The sequence below is a fragment of the Magallana gigas genome, chromosome 2 (assembly GCF_963853765.1).
Source record: "Magallana gigas chromosome 2, xbMagGiga1.1, whole genome shotgun sequence".
Classification (NCBI taxonomy): Eukaryota; Metazoa; Mollusca; class Bivalvia; order Ostreida; family Ostreidae; genus Magallana; species Magallana gigas.
The window spans coordinates 43,951,952-43,960,965 of NC_088854.1; the positions used below are offsets into that span (position 1 = coordinate 43,951,952).

The 9,014-nt window shown below is 33.4% G+C and overlaps 2 protein-coding genes across 2 annotated transcripts; one reads left to right on the forward strand and one right to left on the reverse strand.

The window, feature by feature from the left end:
- The first annotated feature begins 1,497 nt into the window (after positions 1 to 1,497).
- On the forward strand, positions 1,498 to 4,300 carry LOC105330850 (U6 snRNA-associated Sm-like protein LSm2). Its single transcript, XM_034445350.2, has 4 exons — positions 1,498 to 1,586; positions 2,857 to 2,924; positions 3,496 to 3,586; positions 3,785 to 4,300. The coding sequence occupies exons 1-4, from the start codon at positions 1,584 to 1,586 to the stop codon at positions 3,911 to 3,913; spliced, it is 291 nt and encodes a 96-aa protein (XP_034301241.2). The 5' UTR covers positions 1,498 to 1,583; the 3' UTR covers positions 3,914 to 4,300.
- Positions 4,301 to 5,305: 1,005 nt separating this feature from the next.
- Positions 5,306 to 8,738, reverse strand: LOC105330851 (ubiquinone biosynthesis protein COQ4 homolog, mitochondrial). The gene is made up of 6 exons (XM_011432778.4): positions 8,553 to 8,738; positions 7,075 to 7,236; positions 6,745 to 6,841; positions 6,286 to 6,388; positions 5,946 to 6,169; positions 5,306 to 5,561 (listed from the first exon to the last, which is right to left on the reverse strand). Exons 1-6 carry the CDS (start codon positions 8,662 to 8,664, stop codon positions 5,393 to 5,395), a joined length of 867 nt encoding a protein of 288 aa, XP_011431080.3. The 5' UTR covers positions 8,665 to 8,738; the 3' UTR covers positions 5,306 to 5,392.
- Between the last annotated feature and the right edge of the window lie 276 nt (positions 8,739 to 9,014).

Consider the following 9,014-nt stretch of genomic DNA (forward strand, 5'->3'; position numbering starts at 1 on the left):
GCTACAATTTGTATTATTATTCTTTCAGACGCAGTTTATCATGTTTATGATACGTTTTATTATACCTCATTATGATTATTCTATATAACGCGTCACCTGATTGGTCTAAAGAGTCACGAGACCTGTCGATCAAAACGTCGTGTCTCCCGGGGAAAAAATATCGGGTCTCAAATCTTCGGAAGTCTCGGGATTTTTCATTCCAAATGTATCAAAAAGCCAATATGAGCATACGATGTTGACAAATATGATCAATTCATAAATATTTAATCATTGGAATTCACTTTGTGTCACAAAAAAACAATTTTACTATAATTATTTGATTCAAATCTATAAAAGAAAAGAGAGACAATTACAAAAAAAAAACAACTCAAAAAACAAACAAACAATCACGACGTTACTGCTTTCGACATGTCGCAAAATTGTTAGAAAATTAGAAATCGACGTATTTTGTGTAATAATATGCTGTTCAGTATGATAAGACTTTTATTGCATGAATGTTTGGGAAATATGAAGATTAATTTTATTACCCCCAGAAAAATCATATTTCCCTCGCGTCGGTTGACAACTCTTTTCTCGGGAGTGTCAATTTCAATTAACTTTTATCCTCCCAAAAAGGCACTATTTATATAATATTATGAAGCCTCATGATATCCACTCTACTAAATTGTCCAGATATTTAGTGCTTGATTCGGTAAAGCTGATTTCAGCATTTTTGGAAATTATTGGTCAGGTGAACGGTGTGGCCTCTATACCTCTTGTTTAATTTGCTCAGAGTCCCAAGAAATTATCACCATTAACGAGGTGTCCCAAACGGCAGCCTAAGGTCTCGAGTCCCTACAATGGATTTTTACAGCATTCTCCTTTTTAAAATTATTTTCATCATCAACATCAAAGGAAATTTAACATTTAAGCAGGTTCTGTAAAAATAATTCACCTAAAAATCTACGTTTTGAAGTGTATTTTCTTAAACATGAACAGCAAAAAAAAATTGTTTGTTTGTAAGAAATTGGTTATATCTTTATATGAGAGAGAGAGAGAGAGAGAGAGAGAGAGAGAGAGAGAGAGAGAGAGAGAGAGAGAGAGAGAGAGAGAGAGAGAGAGAGAGAGAGAGATCTCCAAGTATGAATTCTGTCTTTACAAAAATCACATAAGTATGAATATTTCTAAAACAATAAGTAGCAAAATCATTCAATAAATCTTGTATAAAGAATAATTATTCTATGGTTAATGAATCGAATTGAAACCATTGAAGTTTTGTATTTTTTGTGATTCGGAAGGGGAGGGGAAAATATACAAATCAATAAAAATAAACTCTATAAAAAAAAAAAAGAAATTTAAAAAAAAAGGGGGGGGGGGTTCGGTAGGTACCCTGTCCAGATATATAAAAAAAAATGCATTGTCCTTCATGTGAATAGAAAATACATATTCAAAACGACTAAAAAAAATGCAAGGTCCTTCATGTGAATAAAAAAATACATATTCAAAACGACTGAAACATTGACGACTTACTTTACACGAATAATTTAAGATACGACCTACTAAATAAATATAGCGCCGGGATCTCGACTGACGCCGAAAATAAAATGGTAATAGAGAAATATTAGTACTTTTATTGACTTTTTTCTACAGGAAATAATGCCAGACATGTAATTAAATAGTATTTATTTCGTGATAATATGTTATAAAGTAGCTGCATATAAATTAATTGTAGTTCGAATTTTCTCTGTTGTGCAAGCGCAAAACACAAGAAAACTTTAGAAATCAAAGAGACTGGGTGACAAATAGGGTGATTTAACCATGCATCGGACACATACCTTGGATCGGACAAATTTGTTTATAAATATACAAATAAATGTGCATGCGCTCATGTGTTGTTTCGTATATTCCTGAATTAGAACAAATGAACTTTATCATTATTAAGAATTTGACAGTCACATTGTCAAAGAAATAGCAATATAGACATCGTAAAATGACATCAAATACGCCATTATTGAAAATTAAGTTACGAAGATTTTACACTAAAGCATTATTTGAATGTTGTGCGTTTGATTGTGAATTAGTGAAAATGCACTCTCTGCCTAAAATAATTAGAAAGAAGTAAGTTTTGAAACAAAATTTGATTAAAATAAGTCCAAGAAATTTGAACAATTAATGTCAAGGTCATTATTGCACCATATGTTCATTTCACCATGGATCGGACAAAAGTTAACCATGCATCGGACAGTTTTCACTGCATGATTTTTTCTAATAATATGGATATTATGTGCCCATTCCTTGTGATATACTTTAAATGTGAAGTAAAATATAAATTTAAAAAATAATTGATACAAACATTTTCCTCAAACCACTTAAAAATCGAGTTTTACGGACAAACCCTTTTTAGTCCAAAGTTCCTGTAGGAGCTGGCACGATAAAGAACCCCTTATGATAAATATTCCTTTAAACAGAAGCACTAGTCTAAATTCCTATATGTAGATTTAAGGACTTACATTAAAAGAAATATGAATTGCAATTGAATAAATTAATATTTCCGAACCTTTGTATTTTTGCATTAAAACCAGAAAATGTTGTTATTTTTAATCTCTACTGTACTGCTATAGCTGTCCGATGCTTGGTAAATATTGTCCGATCCATGGTGAAATAGTTCAACGCTTCATTAATTTGCTTTATTTTCTACATTTTTAACAATTTCACAATTTTTTCTTCAATAATTAAGCAAGGGGAAAACCTGCAACTTTTAAAACAAGTTTTATTTATATTTGGACGATATTTGATGCGTGAACAAAGGGAAAAATCCAAAGGTGTCCGATGCATGGTGAAATCACCCTAAATTGAATTTGTTTTTATTCTTTTCAGCTTTTCTATTCATTTTTTAAATCACTGGTTGGGAAGGATGTTGTCGTGGAACTGAAGAACGACCTCAGGTAAAACTAGATTTTCAAAGAAAATTAAAAGTTGTTTTTTTTTAAATTATTTATAATATTTAATTTTATACTTTTTAAGTTGTGAAAGCTTAACTGTTAAACTGTGGTAGTTTTTTGAAGCTGAATATGAAAAGGCTTTACTATCTGTTTTATGACATAATTCATTGTTGAATGTTGTGCAAACTATATTTAATAAAGAAACATTACAATTACAGTAGATTTTGTGACCGCTTCTAAGACGGTAGCAGTTTCGGAACATCTAGGTTTAATTAGATTGACATCATGTTTTGATGGCCATCAATGGGTATCAGGTGCATTTGCCCTATCTACCTGTTTGCCTGTGTCAATCTGTTTGGCATAATTAATGTTGGCCCTATACTTTGTTCAATACATATCTGCATTATTGTATATACATGTATTATAACAATAATATATATTTGGTTTGAAGGTCAAATTTAGCTTTGAAAGTGTGATTAAGAAATTTTTAATTTGTAGGTCGAAAAGAAAGATTTGCATGTAACTGGGATACAAGTGCTGGTATTTTGTATCACTTTTTTAATTTGATTTACAGTATTTGTGGGACTCTTCACTCAGTGGACCAGTTTCTGAACATAAAGTTAACAGATATTACGGTAACAGATCCAGACAAGTACCCCCATATGGTAAGTCAGTTTGTGTGCATCAATAACAGTGAAAACCATGGGTACTATAAATCTGCATTTTTCCTCCCACATATTTAAGAAATTGGTTGTGTCAGAATGTTATAAGCCAACTTTAAATGTAAAATATAAATGGGGAAAAAAACATCCAAGATAGGAAAAAAAAGTCATCTAAGATATGTTCGAATTGTTTTTTTTCAGCTTTCTGTGAAAAACTGTTTTATTCGTGGCTCTGTCGTGCGCTATGTTCAACTTCCGGCTGATGAGTGCGACACACAACTTTTACAAGATGCAGCACGCAAAGAAGCAGCACAAAACAGACAGAGGTGATGAGAAAAGTGATACACACAGACAAAGTGTTTTACGGGCAGCTTCTCGGAAGACATTCAGTGCAAGGATTATATACATCTAGATTTTCATAACAAAGATGTACATGTATATGCAATTATGCACACATTTTAATAGAATGTCCTTTGCTATGTCATTTGTAATGTTACAGACTATTTTCTCTAAAAGTCTTTTGTTTAATTTTGCAAATCAGACTGTGAATTGCAAATTTGTGAATGTTGAGTATACATGTAATTGATACTTGACAATCACAAATGGTTGACTAGTGAATAAAGTTACCTGATCTGACTGTGTAGACCATTTTTTAAAACAGAAATTACTGGAACATAATTTAAAAAAATAAATAAAAATGTAAAAGAAAAACTTGAATGATTTTTTTTTGATGTTTTTTTTAAGTTACTGTTTAGGTATATTATGTAATGAAATATTAAAAAGTAAGGTGATTAGGTCATTAATTACTTGGCTTTTTAATAATTTTTTTGGGGGTGGGGGTAGGGGGGTCTTATCTTGTCACATATCACAAAGAGCTCTACAAGTGACTATGATTCATCTTAAAATACATAGTAGAAGTAAAAGTGTGATCATTGAGGCAAAATAGTAAGCTATTACTGGTACTAATTGCAACAATAAGCATTTAGATTAAACCGATAAAGTAACTGTGGATATGGAGTGACCCTTTACCAATTTTCTAGATTGAAGCTCAAGGTTGAATAACCCAAAAGGTCAATGATGAATTACCCCTGTAAATCCTTGTCTAGAACATATTCACTATCCGTGTAGCCCAGTCAGGCTTAAACATCACCCATAGACATACCAATGGGTAGAGAAAGTGCAGTGATGTTGAACCAATTTTCTTTCATCTGATTGTCCAGGACATGTTTTCTTTCCCCTTGCCAAAGTTGTTCTCAAACTTCACTCATACCAATACAGTGCCAATGGGTAAACTAGAGGGTGTGCTGTGACAGTGAACTAATTTTCTTGACCAAGGGTCAAAATATTTCTCTGGAACACCCATCTTAATCCACCTTCAATCTTTATCCTTTACTTAAGCAGGGCCCTTTAGGATGGCACCATTTCACTGATGTCCAGTCAATATTAAAATGTCTAAAAAGTTAATTGCTCAGTGGCCGCGAGTGCCAGACATTGTATACACTGTCACAAGACCAGTAAATGAATGTCGATCATTTTTTAACATCGAATCTGGGTCCTCAATTCAGTTGATTGACAGGGGTACACTGACTATATAAATTTGAAGCACTGCTTATTTTCTTGATCTTTAATTTAAAAGAAATGTACCAAACTTGAACGTCAAATGAGTCAGTATATTGCTTCTCTCACTTGACAAACAAACAATCAAAACAGTCAAACTAATAATATCAATAAGCAACTTTAATACAAGAATGGCATTTAACATGTATTTGAATTCATATGTAATCTATAAAATGTTAAGTGAATTGTAGATTAAGATTTGGAGGCTATGATTGGGGGTGGCTCTATATTCAGTTCTTGGCGGAGTGTTTCTAGGTCATCCTCCCAGTGCTCTTCCCAGTAAACAGCCATTAAAAACTTGGCATTCTGTCCATTTCTTATTGCCCAAGGAAGATAGGTTTCAATGTATTTCTTGGTGTGCCTAAAATTGGAAACAACAAATTTATCATTTAGACCTTGCAAAAAATGATCACAAAATTTTTTCATGTCTAAATGTTTTCATAATTTTAATGCTAAAGGCAGACACATGTATTTTATTTTTAATGTAATATCTGAAAAGGAGCATAACTCAAATAGATTTTAATCAAAATTAAACAATTATAAAGTTGTAGTCCTCTTTTCAAATGGTAATAAAATTTTAATCAATACATGTACAGCAAAACCTAGGATACTGTTGATACCATAATCATATATATTCGTCATGTATATTTTAGGCCTTAACAGGCCCTTTTCCTTTTTCTTTTTTTTATTTTCTATTTACATAATTGCAGTTTAATATTTATATTTTGTGATAAAGACTACATACTTTGGGCCTAGTCTCAGTGGGCCAAACAGTGCCCCTAGGGCACACATTGGGAGTCCGGTCTGCAGGGCCTCCACCCACTTGACAGCTACTTCGCCCAGCATGTGAGGTGGCATCCCCAGTACAGAATGGAACAGGTCATGAACTTGGCGGTATCTCAACATAACATACTTCAGCTCTGGATCATCTACAAAGTGAATCGGCAATCTGGCATCTGGAGAAAATCCCTGAATATAGTGAAATGTAAAAAATAAAAAATATGCATGTATTTGACAATGCAAGTAATTGAGGTAATGTGACCCCACAATCACTATAAACAAATTGAGTAAGTTTTTTCACTTACATTTTTGCTAAGAAAATGCCAGTATTTCTTTCCAAATGTGCCTTCTGGCAAACTTCCCAAATAATCAATGGACACTGTGTTTGTGTTGATGACTGGTTGTGCCCTAATCATTAAAAATTATAATGCATGTATTTCATTTTGCATGTAAAGCCATTGTGTCTTTGAACACTTGTACATGGATAATGCCACAAATTCTAGTGTCATAAATTACCGGTAAAGTTTCAATAAAATGCATAGGCTTTGAACATACATAAGCATGCCACTGGGGAGATTAATTCTCAGAAGGATTCAATCATAATTCAGCTTGAATTATTTGTGAAATGGATAGAAATTCATGGAGTTCACCCATAGTCAGTAAGCATACACAAAACTGGCTGTTGGTTTCTGAGGATGACATGCTTTAAATTCTCATTTGCTAAATCAGTGTTGTATATGCTTAAATCTCTGATCTTTGCTTACGTTAGAATTCTTTGACCTGTAGGATCAGCCTCCATCTTCTCCTTTATGGACCGAAGAGCCCAGGTCCCTGTAGTTTCTCCAAGTGTGGCAATCATGTCTTTGGAAACAAACAATTGTAATGATAAATCCTACACATCTGACTATAACATATTTATTGTAATCTTTAAAAAAAAATGCATGGAAATGGGAACGCCATTCTGAAAACTTCATTCCCCCTCTCCCTAAATAATTACAGTTGTTACATCAACTCCTTTGATAATTTTTTGCCTCTTTCCACTAATGCAGGTGAAAATACAACTGTCGTTATCATAGCAAATTTTATGAACTTACCATCTCTGCTTGGATCTAGGAGAGACATTCCTGCTGAGCCTATGGACAGGAGCACTTTCTGTAGAGTAGAGGTTGGTATGTGGCCCGGGTAGAGTTCATCGTATCCAAGCTTGCGCTCCCTTAACTGTCCATTACCATCCACATACATCCTATCATCTTCTCCTACACAAATAAATACAGAGTTATGAATGACTAAATCAGTAGTCATTTAATAAGCTTTAAATGTAAAAGGAATTGATCTTCTATTTTGGTGTTTTGCTCTCATTCAAAAAAAGCTAATCTTTGACACACAGCATATTCTTGTTTTGAACTTGTTTATCTTTTAAGTTACAAGAATACATAGATCACACATTTAAGGATCAACTCACTGGTTTCACTATATATTTAATGATTGACAACAGAAATGCCAATTTCTGTAGAAAATGTGGAGATGATATTAATACAACACAGAGTTACAACAGATGTTGATGTACCTCAAAAAATAATGAAGAAAATGGGCCACAAGATTGATACCAATTTTTACAATACAACATGTGTCAGTCTAATATCAACACATCATTTGCCAGGTCTAATAATGGATTATACAAATTATAATGGTTTGATATAGAATAGATGAACTGCAACAGAGCTACAATTATTATTGAGGATCGATGTACAATAAACACAGAGTCGGTGATTAAATTTAGAACATTACTAGTCTTCAAAAATTGTCTTTGATATACATGTATAAGAATGAAAGTCAGACCAGTACTATCTCCAACACCAGATTTTTGGGTAAAGCACCATTCTAGAGATTCAAGAGTCATGGAATCAAATTTCAGTTTGGTCCGTCATTATTTTTCTCATTCCATTACATTAGGTGATGTGACCAACACCTGGAACTGACAGGTCAACTCTTGCCAGGGGTTAGATCCTAGGAGTTGATTTTTTAGGCTGATATTATATCATTCGAGGGTAAAAAATATGACAATGTGACTGGTTCGATTGCAACAACCAGACAGTTCAGTTGGTAAATTAACCCATAAGAAATGTAGGGGCCCAGGGTTTGGAATCCCCGCCTGGTCACTCTTTATTTCTCACATCCTGTTATGTACCGATAATTCAAGTTAAATTATTACACAAGACCACAGCTTCAACTTCACTCTTTAAAAAGTTGTCCTTTCGTCTGTTGGTTGCCATACATAGATTTTTCACAGCAGCCTTAGTAGCTTAAAGGTTTGTTACTTTGTCTTCTTGAAAATTTAAATTCAATGAAAAAAAAGATTTCTCCACAGGGAGACCAATTTGAGGATATTAACCTTTCAGAATGACCAAGCAAGGAGAAACAACTCAGTCTACTTTTCGCTAGATTGGTCTACATGAAGAGTTTTGGACCATTCCAGACGTGTCACGAATGACAGCGGATCGTACCAGACTAACTTGAAGGCAATTGTGTAGTAACTGTATTACAATTAACAGAGAAAATTCGAAATACTTGCCATCATTAGGGCTAAATGTAGTTAATGTTCTTGTAATCTGACTAGCTCTGTTCTGTCTTAAAAAGCAATATTTAGCAAATGTTAGACATTTTCGCATAGGATTTCTACTCATTCTTTGCGGCAAAAATGTCACTCATCAGAAAACACTTCGGAATATCCCCAGAGTTTTGTTACTTAATAGTCTATGTCATCTAGACGCTTAAATTGGGACTGAGTCATTTCGCCCCTATGTAATTTTGCTCCGGGATACTGTATGCAGATATAGAAAAAAAATTATACTATAGTGTATCCTGTCTCGTTTTAAATCTGATGATGGGTGTGGGATGTGTTTTTGGTCCCAGATTTATTAATGAAAATTTTGTAGGCGTCACAATAGTCCAAACAACAACTTTGCAAACGTTGTTTTCCTTTGCGGGGTCAACTTAAAGGTCAAAAAGGAAAAAACATTGAAACTCTTTCTTT

What these genes read in the sequence shown, in the direction of transcription:
- LOC105330851 (XM_011432778.4), bottom strand. Translation starts at nt 8,664, where the DNA reads ATGAGTAGAAATCCTATGCGAAAATGTCTAACATTTGCTAAATATTGC. An exon ending in GGCATTTTCTTAGCAAAAAT is followed by an intron (nt 6,170 to 6,285) that starts GTAAGTGAAAAA and finishes CACTATATTCAG; the next exon opens with GGATTTTCTCCAGATGCCAG. An exon ending in CCACTGAGACTAGGCCCAAA is followed by an intron (nt 5,562 to 5,945) that starts GTATGTAGTCTT and finishes TTCCAATTTTAG; the next exon opens with GCACACCAAGAAATACATTG.
- LOC105330850 (XM_034445350.2), top strand. An exon ending in GAACTGAAGAACGACCTCAG is followed by an intron (nt 2,925 to 3,495) that starts GTAAAACTAGAT and finishes TTTGATTTACAG; the next exon opens with TATTTGTGGGACTCTTCACT. An exon ending in CAGACAAGTACCCCCATATG is followed by an intron (nt 3,587 to 3,784) that starts GTAAGTCAGTTT and finishes GTTTTTTTTCAG; the next exon opens with CTTTCTGTGAAAAACTGTTT.